Here is a 25,781-nt window from a genome sequence, read left to right on the forward strand (position 1 = left end):
AAAGAGAAACTAAAGTGCAGTCGAGCTGTTGTGTGTTTGTGTGTCTCATGCAGTAAAATGGCAGAAGCCAGAATTTCAGTGGATCAGAATGAGCTCCTGTGTGCAGTGTGTCTGGATCTCCTGAAGGATCCAGTGACTATCCACTGTGGACACAGTTACTGTAAGATCTGTATTACAGGCTGCTGGGATCAGGAGGACGAGAAGAGAGTCTACAGCTGCCCTCAGTGCAGACAGACCTTCAGTTCAAGACCTGCTTTAGCTAAAAACACCATGCTGGCTGAACTGGTGGAGAAACTGAAGAAGACTACACTTCCTGCTGACTGTTACGCTGGAGCTGGAGATGTGCAGTGTGACGTCTGTACTGGAAGAAAACACAAAGCCGTCAAGTCCTGTCTGGTGTGTCTGATCTCTTACTGTCAAAGTCACCTTGAACAACATGAGAGTTGGTTTAAAGGAAAGAGACACAATCTGACTGACGCCTCTGGACGACTGCAGGAGATGATCTGCCAAACACATGATAAACTCCTCGAGGTTTTCTGCCGCACTGACCAGAAGTGTATATGTGTGCTGTGTGCGATGGACAAACATAAAAACCACGACACTGTATCAGCTGCAGCGCAGAGGACAGAGAAACAGGTATGAAACTAGACACTGATGAAATAATGTTGACACTGTTTATATTGGCACCATATGATCAGGAAACATCATTCACACTGCAGCCCAGCCAACATGTATATGTGGGCCCCACATGGTTTATGCTTGGGCTACGTGGGTACCAAGTGGGTATGGTCCCAAAATGGGCATCTTTTCTGGGGCCCACTTGGGTCAGCTACGTCGGTCCCACATGGGCAAAAATAGGTGGGCTCCCTATGTGGGTCCTAGTTGGGTCACTAATGGGAAATGAGGGCATGGGCTCAAAATGGGGAACACAATTGGGGCCCATTTGGGTTTATCAAATGGGTGAGACATTGGCAAATACAACCAGTCCCATATAGGCTGCCTGCGTGGGCCCAAGGTAGTACCCACATAGATAATCTCTATATGGGTTATGAATGGGAAAAATATATGGGGTCCACTTTCATAACCCATATGGGTCAGACATGGGCAAACACAATCAGTCCTATATAGGCTGCCTACATGAGCCCAATGTGGCACCCACGTTGGTAATCTCTATATGGGTTTTGAATGGGGCAATACATATGGGGCCCACATGGCCAAACTATATCGGACAGACATGTGCAAACACAATCAATCCCATATAAGCAACCTATATAGGCCCAAGATAGTTCCCTCATAGGTAATCTCTATATGGGTTCTGAATGGGAAAAACATATGGGGCCCACTTTGATAAACCGCATGGGTCAGACATGGGCAAACACAAACAGTCCCATTTAGGCTGCCTACATGGGCCCAAGGTAGTTCCCTCATAGGTAATCTCTATATGGGTTCTGAATGGGAAAAACATTTTGGGCCCACTTTGATAAACCGCATGGGTCAGACATGGGCAAACACAAACAGTCCCATTTAGGCTGCCTACATGGGCCCAAGGTAGTTCCCTCATAGGTAATCTCTATATGGGTTCTGAATGGGAAAAACATATGGGGCCCACTTTGATAAACCGCATGGGTCAGATATGGGCAAACACAAACAGTCCCATATAGGCTGCCTACATGGGCCCAAGGTAGTTCCCTCATAGGTAATCTCTATATGGGTTCTGAATGTGAAAAATATATGGGGCCCATTTTGATAAACCGCATGGGTCAGATATGGGCAAACACAAGCAGTCCCATATAGGCTGCCTACATGGGCCCAAGGTAGTTCCCTCATAGGTAATCTCTATATGGGTTCTGAATGGGAAAAACATATGGGGCCCATTTTGATAAACCGCATGGGTCAGACATGGGCAAACACAAACAGTCCCATTTAGGCTGCCAACATGGGCCCAAGGTAGTTTCCACATAAGTAATCTCTATATGGATCCTTAATGCGGAAATATATACAAGTATAATTGTGAATATAATGAACTATGGAATAAATATAAATTGTGCATCTGTAAATGACTTCATAAACTATACACTTGTAAAAAAAAAATATCTGTGCAATCATTAAAACATTTATATACAGTATATTTATGATTTACAGTATAATCCTTGTTAAAATACCACTAACAGTTGACCATATTTAGTAGTGAGGAAATTTCACAAATGGACTTATTCCACAGGTGGAAACCTATCATGGTACCACGCTTGAATTCACTGAGCTCCTGAAAGCAACTTATGTTTTTACACATGTTTGTAGAAGCACCTGCATACCTAGGTGCTTGATTTTATACAACTGTGGCCATGGAAGTGATTGAAACACCCCCATTCAATAACTTGGATGGGTGTCCCAATACTGTTGGCAATAGGATACAGTATAGGCCACGGCTCTTCAAATCCAGTCCTGGAGTGTTGGCGTTCAGCAGATATTAGTTCCAACCCTAATCATTGACACTAAATATTCAAAGTGTCAACTTTTAGTGGTTTAATTTTGTTACTGCAAACTTCTGAGTTACTGCAATATGCTTATCTCAATATAGTTATACAAATGGTTCAAAATATCCCGAAAATGGTCACTGTACAATATGAAGAACGGGTAGAAGCTACTTATCTATCAAAATATTCTAATGACTTGAGATGGCTAGAATAAATCAAACCCCTAGCATCAGCCAAATGCCCTTATTCAATGGAAATACTCAAGAGTTTTCTAGTCAGTCAGTTAGTGACAATGTAATTCTAGAGATTTTAAATATTGGGGTTAGGGTTAGGGTTTTGATTATTGAAAGAGACTCAGTCCAGATGATGAAATAGCCCAAGTAAAAAAAGTTAGAATGCAACATGCAGTGTTTGAAGGGAAAATCAAAACTAAATTCAAAAATCACATTTGCAGCGGGAGTACAGAATGCACACAATGTACACAAATGTAACATTTTAATGCTAAACAGTTGAATTTTTTTTATCTGTTTGTTGAATCATGTCATGTCTTCAAGAAATCCATAACATTTAAATTATTATTATTTCTAATTATTAATTTCTAATTATTATTGTAGCATTTTATGATATTTTGATCAAAACACCACTTCAAAAATATAAATTTGTGTTGAAATAGAATCAGTATATTATTAACAATAATAAAAATAATGGATATAATTTCAATCTCAACAAGTGCAGAATAAACTTTTTTTGCTTTGTGCGATTTTGTTTGGGGTTTACAATTTTGTGTGTGTGCCTAAAGTTTAGCTTGCAGGATTACATTTTTATTCACACACTTTCATAAAAACAGTAAATAATATAGCCTACAAATTAAATTAAACACGGATTTCTTTAAAAAAAAAAAAAAATCATTACCACCATTTTTAATCATTACCACTGAAACAATAGAGTGCCGAAGTGATGACGTCACTTTGTAGGACAACCCGGAAGCTAGCGGCGCATGGGTTCCCTCGGTAAAAAAGCAATGCATTTTCCCCATAGACTTTTGGAAAATCGCAAAAAATAAGATCTGTGTTTAACAGAGGGTTGTGACCCTTACACGTTTTGTCTAGCAAGATAATATTTACAAGTTAATCCAAAATTTATATACATTTTGAAGCATATATAAAGATTTTAAAAAACACAATCAGACACAATAAAGTTTTTAAAAAAAACACAAGCAGGTTATAATTGTGTGTTCTGTCATAGATCAAAACGTGAAAATATTTAGAGGCTCTGTTCACCAGAGACCTTATTTAAGGAGATTTAGCAAAAACCCATTCAAAAAACCCATAGGCTTTAGAGCGAGGGAACTGTAATGCTAAAATGCAAATTCACTTCTGCGTTTTGGCCTACAGAGTGACGTCGTAACTTCGGTTGTTTCACCTTCTTTGATCATGATTGGTTAATCTGACTGTCATCTATGTAACTGGCCAATGACAACTGTGCGCGCCTTTTTACTGGTCAAGTTTGAAAAATCAAATACATTTGAGTTGATGACGACGGCTGCTCAGCAAGATTACTCGGTCTTTCAATTATTATTTTGAACTAATTTGCGATGTGACATGTAAACGAAGGAGAACAGAAGATGTGAACACACAGAAGACGCTCAGACTGGATGCGTGAGATCCTGCAATATTGGCGATCAGGTAAGAGAACATTTTTCTGTCTCCACTATCATTTTAGAAAAACTGAGATATAAACGTTTAGGTATTACATTCAAATAAGTGGATGAGAGTGTTAATATAGTTCATGGTTGAATATATAATGCAGATAAACAAAACGTGTGTGAATGGAGTTCATTAACTAACGTTACCCAGAAATGTTCTGTGTAACTTAACGTTAACGTCACATACGAGAGTTTTATAAACGGATAACGGACGTAGGCTACTAAGTTACCTGCAGTTGTGTTTGTAACGTTAACATAACGGGTAGCTAACCATATTTATCTGAAAGCAACGTTAGTGCTTCTGAGTAAGTGTATTTGATTGTGCTAAAGTGGAACTATTGCAAATATACTTTTGGTACACTTAATAGTGGTAACGTTATTACTTTATTTTTTGGTCGTAATATATATATATATATATATATATATATATATATATATATATATATATAATGTTCATTGTGTAATAAAGTCTTCTTAGGTGATGTGTCAATAATTATGTTAATGAAATTGAAGTATAATTAGTCTGAAATGTGTTCTAATATATTCTGGTAGAAGTTATTTATTTATTTACTAGGGAAGTAGAATCCAAATGAGTAAAGTGACTGATATATTGTGAAAAGCGCTATATAAATATGATTTGACTGATAAAACGGTCATTTACTCTCTGAAACACTGGAATCTACAGAAGAGTTGAGAAATGTTATTGGTCTAACGTTAAATCTCTTATATTTTAGTAGATGCCCGTTTCTAAATATTTTGACATCACCTCTTAAAAAACTGACAACTGCTAATCTTAAGAGATTTGTTTATTTTTTTTATTATTTTTATATATCAAGCACTGGAAGAAGATTTTTGGGGGGAGAGCAGGCACCCAACAGAGACAAATCCACCACGGCATGATTATCAACTTCATTATGTAAGTCAGTTTTAACCATTGCTTCTAAACCTTACATTGGGATTAATATATTATGTTGTCAAAAGTATTATACTCATCATCAAAAGTCATATCCTCTACCAGTGACAAATCTGAGTAACTAATTATCTTTATGTCTTTCTTCCTCTAAAGTGACAAAGAAAGGAGAACATGTCACCATCATGAGCCCTTTATTTAGTTCACGGAAGAACATCAAGGGAAAGACCCTCAGACGTGTCATAACAGGATAAATGTGGCTACAGGTAAAATTGTTTGATGGTTTGTTTGATTTTGGAGTAGCAATTTCTTTTTTTAAAGCTTCAATTGATGTGATGTGACATGTGTCCCCAAACTCGGAATTTGTGCTCTTCATTTCATCCATTCAAGTGCACACACACAGCAGTGAGTATTAAACACACACAGTGGAGACCGGGGAGCTATTGGGCTATTTTTCATGTTCTCTGAATGTTTTATAATGGCAAATGTTGGTATGATATTGATACGTTTTGTTTTAATATTGTTAAGGACGCATCACCCCACCCCATCCCAGATTGACCAAGGATCCAGATGAGTACTGGCAATTTGGTGGAGGATTGCTCTTTATCTACTACATTGTACTGCCACTTCCGGTATGGATTTATTAACCTTTTTGAGGTGTTTTGATTGTACTTAATTTAATACATTTTTCAAAATTAGATTTTACATAATTTAATTAGAGTATTTAGCCCATGATTTACTCACCCTCAAGCCATCCTTTGCAACTATTAGTTTAAAAAAGCTCAAAAAAGTGCATCCATCCATCATAAACTCCACACGGCTCCAGGGGGGTTAATAAAGGCCTTCTGAAGCAAAAATTTTGTTTGAAAAATATTCGTATTTAAACTTTTTAAAGTAAAACAACTAGCTTCCAACTAAATGGCCATAAGCAGCCTACTTGCAAACTTATGCAATTGACCTATGGCTAAGCCACGCCCCCTCCACTCACTTGGACAAACAGTCAACATTCGGGGACAGGCGCTATGGCAGACATTTTACAGGAGGCAATTGGTGATTTTTGGAGACAGAAATATTATATATCATCTCAAAGTCACCTTAAGGGCCTTAACTATGCATTGGAGGGTTATATTAATAATTTTATTGTTGAGAAGGTCGATGAAAAGCTTCAGCTCCAGGCAAAAATGTAATTTACAGGTCACAATGTAAACGTGATATACCGCATATCGTTGCCATCACCGTTTGGTGCTACAGTATTTACATGAATCATTCAGCACAACATTGTTAACATTTGTTATCTCGGTTATTTACAGATACGTTAATTAAGCTAAGTGACATGATGTACAAAGCAGCTAGAAGGCTAACTTTAGTTGTTGTTGTGGTCTACCGCGGCGCATGACTTAATCGCATAACTTAATCCAGAGCAGACACTTATCTCTGTTGAGAAGTGGCTTGGGAAAGGGTAAAGAAATACACACCGTCGCCCAGTCTCTCGGGAACCTAGTGTCGGAGTAGTATGTACCCCATGCACACCGTTTGACCATTTTAAACTTAAAATGACAAAAAATGAAAACTGACTAACTGCAATGCATTTCAATGGACGTGGAAGCAGAGAATGTCCGAGTGTATTAGGTTAGGTGCGCACTGGTCATCGTGTTTGACTGAATGGCTTAGCCATAGGGCAATTTGTGACGTCAGAAGTAGCGTAGTGCATAATGGTGTAGAGTAAATATCAACTTAAAACCACATAAGTTGCACTTTACACTTAAGTGCAATCTGTATGTTTGCTTGGCCGGAAGCTGGTTATTTTATTTAATAAAGTTTTAAATATGAATATTTGATAATGCTTTAGATTACAGCCTGGAAAGTACTGCGTAATTAAAGCGATTTAACAGCGTAACCTTTGGTAATTATAGTGTACCTATAACATACTTACAATATAAGTATAAAGGAACAATATATTAAGTTTGGGGAATAAGGAGGTAACAACCAGGAGAATTAAACAATTATTTATACTGTAAGTATTAAAGGACTAAAGGGTGTTTATCCTACTATTGTGATAACAATCTTACATTTGGGAGCAATTTCACCAGAAAATTGTACACTGCGTACCTTTTTGAAATAAAGGTGAACCAATACCTACTCTAAAATTATAGGCTTTTAAAAAAAATTACAGGGTACATATGCATTTATAAAGTCATCTTTTTTACTTAAGTGCACTGAAACGAAAACTATTGCAACTTTTGCTTAAATATTGGGGAAAGATACACTTGTTTCATGTGGTGGTGCTTGTTACCCCCTTGTTCCATGTAGTTACAGGGTAAGTACAATAAAAATACATACACAGTTTTATATCACTGACTTGGAAACCTTTATTTATTATACAAGCACCACTTACCCTGTAACCACATCAAACAAAATATATGTCCCAGTATTTAAAAAAAAATGCAATAGTCTTAGCTTTTCTTGCCTTGAAACATGTTAGCCAAAACTTAAACATCTGCACTTTTGCTATAATTTTTTTTAAAAAATATTAAAGAATTGTATAAATGCCTATATACTGTATGTACCCTGTCCTTTAAAAAAAGCCTATACAGTATTGATACACAATTTTTACAAAAAGGTTTGCAGTGTATGTACTCGCTAAATTGCTCCCAAATGTAAGACTGTTGTATCATAATAGTAGAATAAGTAACCCTTATTTCTATAATACTTACAGTATAAATATATATTTTTAATTCTCCTGGTTGTTACCCCATTATTCCCAAAACTTTACCCATATACTTACATGCAAGTCCTTTATAGGTACACTATAATTGCAGAAAGTTACACTGTAAATTCCTCTTAATTACATAGTACATTCCGGGCTGTAATCTAAAGCGTTACCGAATATTTTTCTTACACAAACTCATGGCTTTGCTTCAGAAGGCGTTTAATAACCCCCTCCCACTGTATATGCGCTCTTTTGACTCTGTTGATGCCTTCAAATGCAGACTAAAGACTCATTTATTTGTTCAGGCTTTTAATTAGGCACCTGTGTTACATGATATGGTCATGTACTGTCTATGCTTTTATTGTGTGTATTTTATGATATTAATGTTTTTGTTGTAAGGCACTTTGTTGCCTTGTACCTGTGAAAGGTGCTATATAAATAAACTTTTACTTACTTACTTAGTTAACCTAACCCTAATATCTGGCCGATTGATCGGAGCATTCCTAATTTTACTTTAAAAGTAATCATAAATCATTATACTTATTATGCATACTTTATAAACTGTTTTTTATTGATTTCCCAAATGCCCTTCCAGTGACATTCCAAAACCGTCACCATTCCTATATAATTTTTTTGCTGTTTTTTTTTTATCCTGAGTAAAAATTGTTATTCTGTCATAAGGTATTGTGACGTGTAAGTAACATGATTTTTCTAAAATCAAAATCCCTAAAAAAAAAAAAAAAAATGTTTTGCAGAGGCTCTTAAGAAGACAACACAGATCAACTGGCAAGGAACTGAGAGGGAACTCTCAAAATAGTCCAGGACAAGAGATGGAGGAGAGTGTCTAGATGCGCAAATGACTGTCTGCAGTGTAAGCTGTACTGATAAATGTACTGTATAGTTGCTGCTTCTTCTAACTGTCACCAATTTATATCCTGTTCAAATGTTCAGTAAAGACTGGGTCAAATACAGGTTCAAAATATGTATTTTAACAAATAGGTATTAAATAGAACTCTTTAATCTGACATAAATCTGCTTCTTTAAATATTGTCCCTGGAATTTCAGAATATAGCATAATATGATGAGTAATTTTAATAAAATTGAAAATATTTCAATATCACTGTGTGCTCTAATGCTTTAAAACTTGTTTGTGTGGTGTTGCTACTCATTTAGATGGAGCCCAGATGATCCCTAATTGGGCCACATGCATATGATTCCTAGTTGGGCCCCACCTAAAGCCCTGTGAAATCCTGTATAAAAGAAATCCTGAATCCTGAAATCCAGCAAGTTGCTGGGGCCAGCATGGAACCTATGGACAAACCCACTTAAAGCCCATATTTCAGCCCATATAGTAACCTTGTAGTACCCACAAAAAACTAAAGCTGGGACCAAGATAGGTCTTGTGCATGTGGCCCAGTTGGGGCCCACCTGTTTATAAGTGCGATCCTACATGAAACCCACCTGGGCGATTTACATGGCACCATTATGGAACCCACGGACAATCCCATACAGAGCCCACTTTTCATTTCAAAGCCACATGGGACCCACATACAAATGTCGGCTGGGTTAAAGCTGGGCCCGAGATGGGTCTTGTGCATGTTGCCCACTTGGGTCCGGCCTAGTACCAAGTGTAATCCTACATAAAATTCATCTGGGCAATTTACATAGGGCCATTATGTAACCCGTGGACAATCCCAATCAAAGCCCATTTTTTTAGCCCATTTCAAACCCACATGGGCCCCACATATAAATATCGGCTGGGTTAAAGCTGGGACCGAGATGGGTCTTGTGCATGTTGCCCACTTGGGTCCGGCCTAGTACCAAGTGCAATCCTACATGAAATTCATCTGGGCAATTAACATGGGGCCATTATGTAACCCGTGGACAATCCCAATCAAAGCCCATTTTTCAGCCCATTTCAAACCCACATGGGCCCCACATATAAATATCGGCTGGGTTAAAGCTGGGACCGAGATGGGTCTTGTGCATGTTGCCCACTTGGGTCCGGCGTAGTACCAAGTGCAATCCAACATGAAATTTATCTGGGCAATTAACATGGGGCCATTATGTAACCCGCGGACAATCCTACATGGGGCCCATTTTTCAGCCCATTTCATACCCATATGGGCCCCACATACAAATGTTGGCTGGGAGACGTCACAGAAGTGAAGAGCAGCTGTAAGTGGACTTTCACCGCTGAGCGGATTTGTGCTTCACATTTAACTTAACAGAAAATATGGTGAAAATACACCGTAAATATTTATCAACACAAACTTTTGTAAAACAGGCTTTAAAGAAGCAACATAAAATAAAGCAAAATATATCTCTGTCAACAATAAGTAAGGGTTAATGCCCGACGAGGTGTCCATTGTCAGGTTTTAATGGACGACGGCGAGGCGTGAACCGGCCGACGCGCAGCGGAGGACCTCCGCCGAAGTCCATTAAAACCTGACAATGGACACCTCGAAGGGCATTAACCCGTTTATACCATGGTCACTTGCCAAATAAAACATTTTTAAAACATTAGCTGCTAGTTTATATTTTAATTAGGCTAATCTAGTTTTTACAAATAATAACTCTTTTTTTAGCAACCGGAGATATTTATAGTCCGCTCAGCTTGTTGAATCCTTCAGGTTCAAAAATGCATTTTTTTTTTTCATGAAACACAAAGGTGGGCATAGTTATTATTTTTTTTTAATTACACATAAAACAATTAATCAAACAGGCTTCATAGGCTTGAAACGCTGTACTCTCCTCCTGCCTTGGTTGTCTGGACAGCTGCGTAAAACTCCCGCAGGGTTTCATTCAGAGCAGCAGCGGTGTAATTTTCTTTGCCACGTTTCTCCGTTTTATTTACATTTTTTTCTTTCTTCAGCAGCATCCCAGTCGTCAAAGTTGTCATATTCTCCATAAATGTTAAAAGAAATAACGAAGTCGCTCATTGTTGTATTAGTAGGCTATGTAATAGCTAACTAACGTTAGATGTTTGTTTTGATAGAGCAAATTGTTAACGGATACCTGTTGCTATGGTTACTCACAGCTGTTGTGGGCAGCGCATTTATTTATTCATTTCGAATGGTAAACAGGCAGTTTCACCAGAACTACTTTACTAGGTGTCCTCTATCACTTTTTAACGGACACCCTGCAGCCAATCAGAATCGAGTATTCACCCAGACCATGGTATAAAACAAGTTAAATGCAGCGACAGACTCAAATAGTTTCTGTTCAGTAAATCTGACTCAGTCCAGTTGAACTATATAGATCCGCAAGTCTGTTATTCAGCAGAAACTCTGTCATTGTGAAGCTTTACATCTGTGTGTCAGTTTGACTTTTATGATGCTTATGCTTGCAGTGTGAAACAGAACTTCTGCTTCATGTAAATTCATGTTCAATGGTGGTAAAACTGATCCATCATCCCTTCAGGAGTTTGAACTTCCAGCCATTGGTTATTAATTCTCCTGTCACTGGATTCAACTCTTCTCATGATGATATAGTGAGAGTGTAAAGTGCATCTCTGTTATTGGTTTGTGCTGCAGAAGCAGCTGAAGGAGACGCAGAGGTCGTTCCAGCAGAGGATCCAGCAGAGAGAGAAAGATCTTCAGCAGCTGAGAGAGGCTGTAGAGTCTCATAAGGTGAGTCTGGAGAAGAAGAGAAGTTTGAGAAGTCTCAGTCAGGACTCACTGAAGCTCACTGTGTGATTGTGATGTGTGTCCTAACAGCGCTCTGCACACACAGCAGTGGAGGACAGCGAGAGGATCTTCACTGAGCTCATCCGCTCCATTGAGAGAAGCCGCTCTGAGGCGACACAGCGGATCAGAGATCAGGAAAAGACTGCAGTGAGTCGAGCTGAAGAACGACTGGAGCGACTGGAGCAGGAGATCAATGATCTGAGGAGGAGAGAGGCTGAGCTGGAGCAGCTTTCACACACACAGGATCACATACGGTTCCTGCAGGTAACACAGATCCAGAAGAACAGGACGATATATGTTTGGTTATTTAAAGAGCGTTACTAATTTGATACTAATGTAACCCGGGTTAAAAATGCATAAAGTTATAAGTGATATTAGTTGTAGGTCTATCATTTAGTAATTAGAGCATAAAAGTTGTGTCATTTAAAAAGGTTGAAAAACATGCAAAAAGAAAAGTTATTATAAAAATGTTAAAAGCAGTTTTAAAATTATGTTTATTGTTTTAGTCAAGAGATAATGTATTTCTGAAAACTGTCTAAACCAGCATTTATGGGGTTAAGAGCAGGTGGGTGGAGTGAGCGCGACGTTGGGGAAGAGGGGAAAAAAAGTTCGAGAGAGTGAAGCACACGAGTGAGCGTGACTCAGGGATGTTCTGAGTTAATTTGTGAATCAGTAGTGTACAAGCAAGCCAGTGTATAACTCGTATTTGATGATTGTTTGCACAACAACCAGTGAGTAGAGTGACAAGTTGTACATTGTGAAGCGGGATGAATTTCTACACGAAGTTCAGAGACTGTTTACTTTTGTGCTACTGCTAATGCTAATGTAAGTCTGTTCATTACAAGTGAAGGACATTTTCTAGTTAAAGTTTGAGTCCCTCCGTTGAACATTTCGAGGGGTTTATCTGCTGTGTTCGACCTGAAGACAAGGAAGATACTCAGACGGAGTTTGGAGCAATTGGGATTTCTCTCGTGATCTCGTGAGTTTGCTGGAGACGTGGAAGAGAAAAGATAAACCAACGGAGTTCGTTTGGAAATGCTAATGTGATGCTGAGGCTGTTCGAGTGATTACTGGGGTGAAGACGGGACAGAAACATTAACTCGAGGTATCTTTCTTTTATTTTGTTTGCTCACTGACGAGTGAAGCGGCCATTGAGTTTTGGGCCACAACGAACACAAGCACCACATCAGGCCTGCTACGGTATTTTATTTAATAATCATTTGGTTGCCGGCTTTAGATTTCATTAAGGTGTTGTGGGCCCACAAAATATATTGATTTAAGTGACTTTGTTGTATTTGAGTTTGTCTGAATTAATGCATTTGCAGGTTATTGGGGTTTAACTTGTTACTGTGCATTTATAAATTATTGTACTAACTATATTTCCCTTTACGAAAGAGGGATATTTTGTGTTGAAGGTTTAAAACAAAGGACAATCTTATTTTATTTAATTTCTTATTTTGTTTGGATATAATTGTTTTTTGAGTAAATAATTGAGATATATTTTTCTAAAACCTTGTGGTGTGTTATTTTAATTCCTATCTGCAAAGAGGTTATCTTTTTATTTTGAGAGAGACATACAGACACCTTTGGTTAAAAAGCTTTATTAAAAACTCAATTTAAAAAGGGTAAATTCATAGATAGGTTTAAAGTGTGTATGTCAGGTTAAATTTGTAATTATGATTAACACAAAATAGTTAGGGGAAAAACACGTTTGTCAAGTTGATGTATTGTTTTGTATGTTTTTCGATACCTAAAGGCAGAATATAAGATGAAAAAGTTCGTTATTTTCAGTACTCACTTAAAACTGCTCCTCCCCCCAATCGAATCACTGATGTCATAAGAGGGAGACGTCTCCCCAGGTCGCTGAGAGTGAGTCAGTGAGCTGTGTTGGTAATTGTACGAATGATAGAGCAAGAGAATTATTTGATTAGGACATTTATTTATTTAGTTATTTAAGTTAGGTAGTTAGTTAGGTATACGCAGGAAACAGGTTTGCCAACCGCAATTAAACCCTAAAGAAGAAGAAGAAGAAGAAAAAGAAGAAATGTATATATGCAGGCGTATTATCACGATGGTGAATTACTGCGTTTGTACTGGGTGCAAAAACACCGTTAAAACCGGTCACAGAGTCCACTTTTTGATGACAGCCGCGAGACTAGCTCTCAGAATATCAGCACTTCGGCAAACCTGACTGTGGCGAGGGGGCGTGAGTCTGTAGCGGCTGCGGGAGAGAAAGGACGGAGCCGCACGGTGAGATTAGTAGATCAAGTGCAGATGATGAACACCTGAGTTTGATTGCAGTAATTTTCCGTGGAGAGACCGTATATAACCGGCGAATGAGAGAGCGAGAGAGAGTTGGACTGGGACTTCACGCGGCTACTGCAACCGAGACTGAGAAGCAAGTGTTGGATCGCGTGTTTGTTTATGGTGGCGAATGCGTTACTGTGCGCCTCGTTTCTTTTTTGTTTTTTCTGAATAAACGAGTCCCAGTCACGCCGACCCTGTCTTCTTTCCACATACTGAACCTCTCCACACTGACCTATTCTGATAGGCTACCGCACATCTCTACCATGTATCTAACAGTAACGTAATTCCGCATTAATTAATTTGCACGCGAGTTTTATTTATTTTAACCCTGTATTCTCCGTGTATATTCATGCACCGAACCGTGACGGCCGTACGTTTCGGTTCAATACGAATACATGTACCGTTCCACCTCTAAGTTATGCCTATACTTACCAAGACACCTGACCAACTCTCCACTGGTTCTCTTCACACCAGATATTTATGTTTCTTCGATAGGAATTAATTAAATTTCTGTTTGGTTCCTCATCTGTCTCACGCCTGGGAGGCTCAAAATTGTAAGGTTGTGGCCCATCGTAGGTTTGAGGGGGATTTTGGATCTCCTCAGACTCAAAACTCTCCATACTTGAATAGAACGTTTTTGTCAGATCTCCCTCTTATGACATCACATGCAGCTCCACTGTGTTTTAAAAATATGATCTTGACAGAAATGGCTATAAAGCTTAATGTAGGGCAATTACAGTAATAATTTTAATGATAATTACATTTTCACTCATACATCTAAACATTATTTAATATATCTAAAAAAAATTTTTAACCTGACATACACACTTTAAAATAGTTCAAGTGAGTATTTTAACAGAGAGATCCAAGAGAATATTTAAAACTGAGTTAATCAGGGTTAGCATTTGAAACATTTAAAGAACCCAAAAGCCCTACCCTTATCAGTATACATACTGAGGGGAGCGCTACATAAAATGGAGGCACCGCTGGGATAGTCTTGGATTTTTCAGTAAATAAAAAACAAAATCAGCAAGCAAAAGTTAAAGTGACTAGCTAGAGTTAGTAAGCTAATTTTCAAACAGTTAACATGGAAAAAAACGAACTAGTGTCAGAGTTAAAACGCTGGTGCCGTGGTGAGGGTTTGGATGAGACGCATGCACTTATGACCATCGTCCCTGAAGATGTAGAGATCAGTGAAGTGGAAGCAGCACTGGAAACTATTAAGTCTTTAGGACGGGTGCGTGTCCGTGGGAGAAACTTCAGTGCAAGACTAAATCGACGGATGGTTTTGTGTGAGAGTAAAGAGACTGTGAAAGAGGAGAGTGTTCCTACTGAAGTTGTGCCTATTGATGGTGGAGAGGCGTGGCCGGTTATCATCCTAGGAGGGGCACAGGCAGCTGCTGAAGAGTTTAATACTAAACTAAAAGGGTTGCTGCAGGCTGAAGGAAAAACCATTGAGGACCTCAAATCATTATTTCCCAGTACACCCCAGCCCACTAGCTCCACTGAATCCATCCTTCGTGCTGTCGGAGATTTTTTGGAAAAGACAACCAAACCAGCTGATGGTGGGAGTTATGGTCGACTACGCATGTTCTCGGGAGCCATACCAACGCCGCCAGGTGAGGAACCATTTGATCATTGGCTTGAGCAAGCATTGCTTATGGTTGAGGAGACTAAATGCTCTGATAGAGAAAAAAGACGCAGAATTATTGGAAGTTTAAAGGGGCCCGCACTAGAAATTGTCAAATCAGTGCGACACGCCAATCCTGATGCCAGCCCAAAAGAGTGCTTGGATGCTCTGGAAAGTGCTTTTGGAAGTGCTGAGTCCGGTGATGATCTCTACTTTGCTTTCCGAATGATGCAACAGCAAAAAGGAGAGAAACTATCGGATTTCCTTCGGCGACTAGAGAGGTCTCTAGCTAAGGTGATTCAGAGAGGTGGTCTCCCTGCTAGCAGCAAGGATCAAACCCGACTGGAGCAACTGCTGAGGGGTGCTATCGCCTCAGACCTGATGCTGATTCAGCTGCGCTTGAGAGAAAGGAAGGCTGCCCCCCCAAGCTTTCTACAGCTGTTGACAGAGATTCGTGCTGAAGAAGAGTACGAAACTTCTAGAAAGAAGCTCAGTGCCTCAGTACGTCAAGTACAAGCCAATACAGAAGTTGATACAAGGCAAGCTGAGATCCAGAACTTAAAGGCTGAAATAAAAGAGCTAAAGTCAATGGTTGCATCAGTAGTGACCAAATCCACTCCTGTTAAAGATGATTACATGGAGGTCAAAACCCTTAGTGCACCGCCTGGCTCTGAGAACCGGCAAGATGCCGAGTTGGCTGCTTTGAAAAAACAACTGAAACGATTAAAACAGAAAACTAGCAACAAGATGCCTGGACAAGATACTGCAGTTGCTGTCTCAACCATGGAAGCTTCTAAACCGGTCCCCAACTCCCCCAAAGGAGCACCCAAAAAGCCAGAAGAGAATTTCTGCTATAGGTGTGGTGAGAGCGGACATTTTGCCACAAAGTGCCGAAACCCTGAGAATCCAGCGAAGGTTATCAGAAAGCTAATTCATGCTTTGAAGGTGACCAAAGACAGACAGCAGTCTGGAGATGCCACCACCAATGAAGTTAACTGCGGGGTCAAGAAAAGTGCTGTTACCTCATCAGAGCCGGCTAACATCCCTGAAGGCTTGATTGGTCCACCCAGCATAGTACCTGTAAAGGTAAATGGACATTGCTGTGATGCCTTGTTTGATGGTGGCTCTCAGGTCACCATTATCTTTGAGTCTTGGTATCAAACTTACTTGTCCGATGTCCCAATACGCCCCGTGTCTGGCTTAGCCCTGTGGGGACTAAGTGAATCTGAGATCAGTTATCCATATCGTGGGTATGTTGTGGTCGACATTGACTATCCAGCAAAGGTTGCAGGTGCCGACCAGACGGTGACAGTTCTCGCTCTTATCTGCCCCCAGCCTCGAACTGCAGACCAGACTCCTATTATTGTGGGGACCAATGCCAGCCACATCCGACGTCTTGTACAACAGTGTAAGAATAATGGCATCGACATCACCCAGACACTAGGGATACAAGCCTGTTACAGTGACAACGAGCTAACTGTTTCTGGGATGGCCACTGCCCTGGAAGAGGAGGGTGATATTGGCTGTGTGTTATGGAAAGGCCCTGGCCCACTGACTCTGCCCCCTGGTGGTGACTGTACGGCAGTCTGCAAAGTCGAGTACAAGCTCCAAGTTGACAAAGAAATCCTGATGGTGGACTCGTCGCCTGTAGCTCCACTCCCAGCGGGGGTACTATTGCAGCCCACGGTGGTGCCCAGCGACGAGGTGAACATAAACCATTTCAGAATATTGGTCCAAAATGAGTCCTTGACAGAGACAGTTATACCGGTAGGAACAGTTATCGGGCATATGTATCTGACGGAAGCAGTCACTCCTCTCTCTCCATCGAAGACCACTGACACTGAGTTCGACATGAATCTGATCAATTTCGGAGACTCACCTGTCTCGGAGGAGTGGAAAGAGAGACTCCGTCAAAAGCTATCCACAAGGTCTCAGGTGTTCTCTTTACAAGAATGGGATGTTGGATTGGCAAAAGGAGTGGAGCACACAATCCGGATGTCAGATCCACGGCCGTTTAGGGAGCGCTCTCGTCGCCTGGCTCCAGCTGACCTCGAAGATGTGAGGAAGCACCTCCAAGAACTGTTGCGTGCAGGGATCATCAAGGAGTCTCGTAGTCCCTATGCATCCCCCATAGTGATTGTTCGCAAGAAGAATGGAGCTGTGAGAATGTGTATCGACTACCGATTATTAAACAGCCGGACAATCCCAGATCAGTACACCACACCTTGTATTGATGAGGTGTTGGATTCCATGACAGGAAGCAAGTGGTTCTCCGTTCTCGATCTGAGAAGCGGTTATTACCAAATCGCCATGGCCGAGGAAGATAAGGAAAAGACGGCATTCATCTGTCCACTGGGGTTCTTCCAGTTCGAGAGGATGCCGCAGGGGATAACTGGAGCCCCAGCCACTTTCCAAAGATTGATGGAGAAGGCTGTGGGTGACATGAATCTGCTCGAAGTCCTTGTCTACCTCGATGACTTGATTGTATTTGGCCGAACTTTAGAAGAGCACGAAGAAAGACTCCTTAAAGTCCTTGATCGTCTGGCCGAGGTTGGATTGAAAATCTCATTCGACAAATGTCAATTCTGTCTCCCAAAGGTAAAATACCTTGGACATATTGTGTCAGCCAATGGAGTATCACCTGACCCAGCCAAGATAGAGGCAGTTACAAGTTGGCCACAGCCTACGCACCTGAAGGCTCTTCAATCCTTTTTGGGATTCTGCGGATATTATCGGCGTTTCATCGCCAATTATGCAGCCATAGTCAGGCCATTGTCTGAGCTCACAAAAGGCTATGCTCCAACCCAACGGGGAAAGAAACCTGAGCAAGACAACACAAAGACCTACATCAAAGAGTCCGAGCCTTTTGGTGAGAGATGGGACCAGTCCTGCACCGAGGCTTTCCACAAGATTATCCACTGCCTTACTCATGCACCTGTGTTGGCCTTTGCGGATCCCAACAAACCATACGTCCTGCATGTGGATGCCAGTTTGAGAGGGCTGGGTGCTGTCCTATATCAGGAACACAGGGAGGGTCTGAGACCAGTCGCCTTTGCCAGCAGGAAGTTAAAGACATCTGAAAGAAATTACCCCGTTCACCAGTTGGAGTTTCTAGCCCTTAAGTGGTCAGTTGTGGATAAATTCCATGATTATTTGTATGGGGTCAGATTTACAGTACTTACCGACAATAACCCGCTTACATACGTGTTATCGACCGCCAAGCTCAGTGCTGTGGGACACAGATGGCTCTCTGCCTTATCCACCTATGACTTCGATGTCAAGTACCGACCAGGCAGACACAATATAGACGCTGACCTGCTCTCAAGGAAAATGCCTGATGAGAGTTCAGAGGAATGGGAGACCATACCACAGTCTGGTGTGAGATCTATCTGCAAACGAATCTGCATCCCTGGTCCAGCGGGCAGTCCACCGAGGTACATAGATCAGTTGGGAGCTTCGCCTGATTGTGTGCCTGATATATATGCATTTCCAACTCACCTGGAGCTAAAATCACTGGGGCAGATGTCAAAGCAGGAGCTGATTGAAGCTCAGGAGAATGATGCAGCCATCCGATCTGCCATACAAGCTGTTAAACATGGCAAATGGCTGGAAGAGAATGGATCCGGTTCAGAGCATTTTCGTCTCAAAAAAGAGATGGGGAAACTGATGATGAAAGATGGGCTACTCCATCGTTTAAGCAAGCGGCTTTCCGGAGAAGAACTCACTCAACTTGTCTTGCCAAGTGCGTTCAGAGAAGTGGTGTTGAAGGCCACCCATGATGATCTTGGACACCTTGGTATTGAAAGAACTACAGACTTGTTGAGGAGCAGGTTCTTTTGGCCGAAACTGGCATGTGATGTTGAGCAGTACATAAAGAACTGTGGAGAATGTGTCACTCGGAAGACCCCCTGTCATAGGGTGGCGCCTTTACATCACATTTCAAGCAATGGACCACTGGATCTGGTATGCATCGATTTTCTGTCCATGGAGCCCGATTCTGCAGGTATCAGCAATGTACTGGTGGTCACGGATCATTTCACCCGTTACGCTCAGGCTTTCCCATCCCGAAATCAGAAAGCGCAGACGGTGGCAAAGATCCTGGTCGACAAGTATTTCCTCCATTATGGTTTGCCAGCTAGAATCCACTCAGATCAGGGAAGAGACTTTGAGAGTCAGTTAATCAAAGAGCTCTTGAAGATGATGGGGATTCGGAAATCACGGACCACTCCCTACCACCCGCAGGGAGATCCACAGCCTGAAAGATTTAACCGAACTCTTCTTTCAATGCTGGGAACCCTGGGCTGTGAGAGGAAACGGCAATGGAGCAAACATATTGGCTACTTGGTTCATGCCTACAACAGTACCAAATGTGATGCTACGGGGTATTCACCCTATTTCTTAATGTTTGGCAGAGAAGCAAGGCTTCCAATAGACTTGTGCTTTGGAACCTCTCCGGATGGCAAAGCTGATGTTGCCCATTCACGCTATGTAGCCAAGCTAAAAGGAGACTTGGAAAGAGCTTACAAGCTTGCTTCTGACGCGGCTTTCAAGACACATCAGAGGAACAAGAGGTCCTATGATAAAAGAGTGGGATTCCAGACACTGGATATTGGCGACAGAGTGTTGCTAAGGAACTTGGGACTGAAAGGGAAACATAAGTTGGAGAGTCGTTGGAGTCCTATCCCTTACGTGGTACTGGGAAAAATGCCCAATCTTCCAGTATACAAAGTGAAGCAGGAGGACGGAGGAGGAGTCAAAACTCTACATCGTGATCATCTTTTGCCGATTGGACAGTTAGTGAGAGTGCCAACGGTGGAGACTGAGGACAAGTCACCTGTCATGACAAGATCAAGAACAAAAGCTGAGACACAAAAGAGGTCAAAGAAAGTCTTACCTGAAGTGCAGGAGGCTCTTCAAGAGTTGCAGTTCACAGATTCTTCTTCAGATGTGGAGTATTATGGACCTGTAAAACCTTACAGCACTTATCTGAAGGAACTCCTGACAAAAGAAAGAGATACTGCTGGACAATCAAATCTCATACAAGATGATAGTGATTCTTCCCAACAGTCAGATGGAAATCTTGCTGAGGATAGTTTGTCAGAGGGAAACAGTTCGGAAGATGAACCAGACAGTATGAGAGAAGAGGATGGAGATCAAGATTCAGTTCCTCAAGAAGAAAGTGATCCGGGGACTGATAACCCTTACCACGATGAGCACCCAGAGACAGTCTCTAAAACAAAAGTGATTAGCAAACCTGAAAACCGTCCAAAAAGAATAGTGAAACCAGTTATCAAGTTAACTTATGATGAGCCTGGTAAGGCAAAAGATCAGCCTCTAACTATTGTGCACAGAGGTGTTATCATTAAGATTGGCAAGAGTTAATTTAAACTGGTCATGCACCTTTTCCTCTTATACATTTGAAAAAAAAAATGTAGAGTTCATTATGTTTGATGAGGACATCAAAGACGTTTAGAAGGGGGAGGGTGTAACCCGGGTTAAAAATGCATAAAGTTATAAGTGATATTAGTTGTAGGTCTATCATTTAGTAATTAGAGCATAAAAGTTGTGTCATTTAAAAAGGTTGAAAAACATGCAAAAAGAAAAGTTATTATAAAAATGTTAAAAGCAGTTTTAAAATTATGTTTATTGTTTTAGTCAAGAGATAATCTATTTCTGAAAACTGTCTAAACCAGCATTTATGGGGTTAAGAGCAGGTGGGTGGAGTGAGCGCGACGTTGGGGAAGAGAGGAAAAAAAGTTCGAGAGAGTGAAGCACACGAGTGAGCGTGACTCAGGGATGTTCTGAGTTAATTTGTGAATCAGTAGTGTACAAGCCAGTGTATAACTCGTATTTAATGATTGTTTGCACAACAACCAGTGAGTAGAGTGACAAGTTGTACATTGTGAAGCGGGATGAATTTCTACACGAAGTTCAGAGACTGTTTACTTTTGTGCTACTGCTAATGCTAATGTAAGTCTGTTCATTACAAGTGAAGGACATTTTCTAGTTAAAGTTTGAGTCCCTCCGTTGAACATTTCGAGGGGTTTATCTGCTGTGTTCGACCTGAAGACAAGGAAGATACTCAGACGGAGTTTGGAGCAATTGGGATTTCTCTCGTGATCTCGTGAGTTTGCTGGAGACGTGGAAGAGAAAAGATAAACCAACGGAGTTCGTTTGGAAATGCTAATGTGATGCTGAGGCTGTTCGAGTGATTACTGGGGTGAAGACGGGACAGAAACATTAACTCGAGGTATCTTTCTTTTATTTTGTTTGCTCACTGACGAGTGAAGCGGCCATTGAGTTTTGGGCCACAACGAACACAAGCACCACATCAGGCCTGCTACGGTATTTTATTTAATAATCATTTGGTTGCCGGCTTTAGATTTCATTAAGGTGTTGTGGGCCCACAAAATATATTGATTTAAGTGACTTTGTTGTATTTGAGTTTGTCTGAATTAATGCATTTGCAGGTTATTGGGGTTTAACTTGTTACTGTGCATTTATAAATTATTGTACTAACTATATTTCCCTTTACGAAAGAGGGATATTTTGTGTTGAAGGTTTAAAACAAAGGACAATCTTATTTGATTTAATTTCTTATTTTGTTTGAATATAATTGTTTTTTGAGTAAATAATTGAGATATATTTTTCTAAAACCTTGTGGTGTGTTATTTTAATTCCTATCTGCAAAGAGGTTATCTTTTTATTTTGAGAGAGACATACAGACACCTTTGGTTAAAAAGCTTTATTAAAAACTCAATTTAAAAAGGGTAAATTCATAGATAGGTTTAAAATAGTTCAAGTGAGTATTTTAACAGAGAGATCCAAGAGAATATTTAAAACGCGCACGAGCAGATCCGTTTCCTCGCTGGAGAAGCGTTCAGTTTTCCGCTTGCTAATTCCTCCATGTAAACAGTGAATTCGCCGCGGCGCGAGCAAAACTGGCTTTTAAAGGGAATGGGAGATGAACTCTGATTGGTTTATTGCACCAAATGCCCAAAACACACCCATTACTCATTAAGAGAATAGGAACGACCCTCTACAAATCAATTCTCTGGCTGCAGAATGAAAGTAATAATTCATTTATGAGGACGGTAAGAAGTATCAGTGCCGGTGAAGACTTGGGCTCATCAGTCCACAGTAACCAGGGTCTGAAACAGCACTATTGTGGCATTGAACACACACAACACACAGCAGTGGACAAAAGTTTTAGCTTTTAAAACAAGTTTGCTTAAAACATCAAATTATGAGGAAAATATTTTTAGATTTACTTTCTTTAAATATTTTAAAATATGAGGGAACAGGGAAGATCAAAAACTAATCTTAGTGAATGTATTCATCTGACATAATTATTTTAAGTCATCTTTATTTCTACAGCGCTTTTTGCAGTACAGATTGTTTCAGAGATCACGGGAAAATAATGCAATAAAGTTAGTTAAAAAAATCACATAGTAATGCCTTTTCATAACACAAATATGAATTTATCATAAGTTTGCCCTTTATTTCTGTGAATAAAACAAAGGCTTTAATGACATTCCCAGTGTATTAAACTGTTATAGAGTCTAATTTACACATTATAATACAGCTAAGATGGAGATTGATGCATTTGATCAGGATAATGATAAGAGTATTTAAAATATTTAATGTGAGAAAGACATTGGTATATATTGATGAAGTGTGGAGGTGATGAGCTTTGATTTGTGTTTTCTGTAGAGTTTCCAGTCTCTCTCAGCTCCTCCTGAATCTACAGACGTCAATGACAATCCCTTCAGTTCTCTCTCCTCTTTTGATGGCGTGAGAGAATCTGTCCGTCAGCTGAGAGACAGACTGGAGGATTTCTGCAAAGAGAAGAAGATCTCTGACAGAGGTAAAGTCCTGGAGATCCTGCTCTCAGAAATGATTCTCCATCATCTCAGATCATGCCAGAGAAGATCATATTAGAAATGTCTTAGGAACGGATGCAGGGATCATTTTCTCTAGACATGATAATCACACTCTTCATGTCTGTTATTTCCACAGTCACTCTCTCCAACATTGTTCCCAGGACCAGGAACGACTTCCTACAATGTAAGTCACTAAGAAAACCAGCAGAAAACTCTCTGAGTGTGTTCATGTTCTTCCTGGAGAAGTGGAAGAAAACATGACAGAAGAGTTTTATAGTTGATCATGGAAATGATGATTTGCACACGATATCTGCTAAACTGAGACACTGATGATATATTGAACATAAAGACTTCAGATACACTGAAAAATATATAACATTTGTTCATCCAAAAAAGAAATTGAGGTAATAATTCACACAAAGTATTTTTTACTTGATTCACTATACATCAGTAATTTGTAAATCTGTAATTTGTAAAACTTATAATTTCCCTGGCCAAGAAAAAAAATAAAAAATAATAAAAAATATATATATATATATAAACACAACAAATTCCTTGTTTGTTTGCACACACCTGAAATAAAGCTCATTCTGATATTGAGACACTGCTGATATATTGAACATGAAGAGTTTAGATCGATTAAAAGATCAGACAGATTCATAATTCCTGATTCTGATGTGTTTTATCTCCATCAGATTCCCATCAGCTCAATCTGGATCTGAACACAGTGAATAAACGCCTCCTTCTGTCTAAGAGGAACAGAGTGATTACTAACATTGATCTCATAGAGCAGTCGTATCCTGATCATCCAGACAGATTTGATGATGTGTGGCAGGTGTTGTGTAGAGAGAGTGTGTGTGGACGCTGTTACTGGGAGATTGAGTGGAGTGGTGGTGTGTGTATATCAGTGTCATATAAGAGCATCAGCAGGAAGGGACGGGGTCATGAGTGTGAGTTTGGACGTAATGATCAGTCCTGGAGTTTGTTCTGCTCTTCCTCCAGTTACTCATTCAGACACAATAACATAAAGACTAAACTCCCTGTAAAGCCCATCAGCAGGAGAACAGGAGTGTGTGTGGATAACAGAGTAGGAGTGTGTGTGGATCACAGTGCAGGAACTCTGTCCTTCTACAGCGTCTCTGACACACTGATCCTCATACACACAGTCCAGACCACATTCACTCAGCCGCTCTATCCTGGGTTTAGTGTTGGTTATGGATCATCAGTGAAACTGTGTTGATGAATCAGAATACACTGTAGAGAGATTCTACCCATAATGCTTTGAGCTGAATGATAAATCATAAACACTGAGATGTTATAGAGTCTCTTACTTTCTCTTTATTACATTAATAACATGTTCAGATTATGGTTGAGTAATTTTAACAGTATATTGTCCTATCTTTAATCAATAGAATATTGAACTGAACATATAAATAAATTGATCGTCCGGCTGCACAGGTTTTCATAATTATTGCAGATAATATAACAAATTAATAATTATTGATAGGCCTACTTCTTAAAAGGGCTTTGTGTTTCATTTATTAGGCTAGTCTACCATCAATAATAGAACAAAATAATGAATTAACTAAAACAAATTGAACTAATAAATAAATAAAATTTGACAAAAATGTTTTTCTGTCTTCATTATTGCAACATGTCAAAAGACATCTCTCTCTCTCTCTCTCTCTCTCTCTAATAACTGCAATAATAACTGCATAAAGCCGGGGACACACTCTTTTATGTATGAATCATGTTCGGTTATATTCATATTATATTCGTATATATTTTTGTTGCAGTGGAGTTTTATTGCATGAGTGTGTAGCGGCGAGGTCGTGTCGGTGCGAAGTCGTGACGAGCTCATCCAGATCACAACATTTCACCAACTCTTTCTCCACAGATACGAGCATTAAGTGCTCAGTCTCTCATCACACATTGTGGTTCTCAGATAAGTTTTTACTTGTTTAAGGACAGAAAGAAAGCGTTCACTGGAAGCTGTTGTGATCGGCAGGATCAGTGTGGACTGGAATAGTTTTATTAACTCACTGTAAGCCACAGGTAGAGACTGCAACTGAATGAAATCTGACAGAATAGTGTTGTCATTGGTTGGTTTTTCATCACAGTTAAAAAAAAAATCCTTGCAGAGCTGATGTGGGACTCAAGGATGACTTCATCAACATGTGCGTAGAAATCCGCAATTTTCACTGAATCCATGAAGAAATTTGGTGATCTTTTGTCAAAGCCCTCTAGCGAGTGTAAAATGGCATCGTTGTCGCCGAACCGGTGACAGAATTCAGCAACTAAATCCAGTTATTGACTCAATTACCCCTTTTCCACCCAAAAAGTACTGGTTGGGAACTGGTGCTGGTTCAAAGTTGGTTTCGGAGTTGGTTCAACTGGTGAACCGCTTCAGAACCTGTTTGTTTTTCCACTGACTAGAGCGCCCAGGGAACGACGTCGTAACGTCACTGTGTAC

General features: G+C 40.1%; 1 protein-coding gene and 1 long non-coding RNA gene across 3 annotated transcripts; both read left to right on the top strand.

Moving 5' to 3' along the window:
• Positions 1–24,874, top strand: LOC120470582 (E3 ubiquitin-protein ligase TRIM16). 2 transcript variants are annotated; one of them, XM_039660159.2, is made up of 6 exons: positions 1–636; positions 11,336–11,431; positions 11,519–11,752; positions 23,139–23,292; positions 23,445–23,492; positions 24,004–24,874. In XM_039660159.2, the coding sequence occupies exons 1-6, from the start codon at positions 58–60 to the stop codon at positions 24,546–24,548; spliced, it is 1,656 nt and encodes a 551-aa protein (XP_039516093.2). In that variant the 5' UTR covers positions 1–57; the 3' UTR covers positions 24,549–24,874. The 2 variants fall into 2 exon arrangements, with proteins under 2 accessions (XP_039516093.2, XP_088989021.1); XM_089132895.1 differs by lacking the exon at positions 23,139–23,292 and having other exon boundaries at positions 4–636; positions 24,004–24,045.
• On the top strand, positions 3,842–8,914 carry LOC120460350 (uncharacterized). Its single transcript, XR_016169191.1, has 5 exons — positions 3,842–4,159; positions 5,016–5,095; positions 5,246–5,355; positions 5,618–5,721; positions 8,555–8,914. It is a non-coding gene; the product is annotated as an uncharacterized LOC120460350 (long non-coding RNA).
• Positions 24,875–25,781: the final 907 nt, after the last annotated feature.

Source organism: Pimephales promelas, chromosome 7 (genome assembly GCF_988280905.1).
Source record: "Pimephales promelas chromosome 7, fPimPro1.hap1.1, whole genome shotgun sequence".
Classification (NCBI taxonomy): domain Eukaryota; kingdom Metazoa; phylum Chordata; class Actinopteri; order Cypriniformes; family Leuciscidae; genus Pimephales; species Pimephales promelas.

Coding starts and splice junctions, on each gene's coding strand:
- LOC120470582 (XM_039660159.2), top strand. CDS start 58: ATGGCAGAAGCCAGAATTTCAGTGGATCAGAATGAGCTCCTGTGTGCA. Junction 11,432..11,518: donor AGGCTGTAGAGTCTCATAAG/GTGAGTCTGGAG, acceptor GTGTCCTAACAG/CGCTCTGCACACACAGCAGT. Junction 11,753..23,138: donor ATCACATACGGTTCCTGCAG/GTAACACAGATC, acceptor TGTTTTCTGTAG/AGTTTCCAGTCTCTCTCAGC.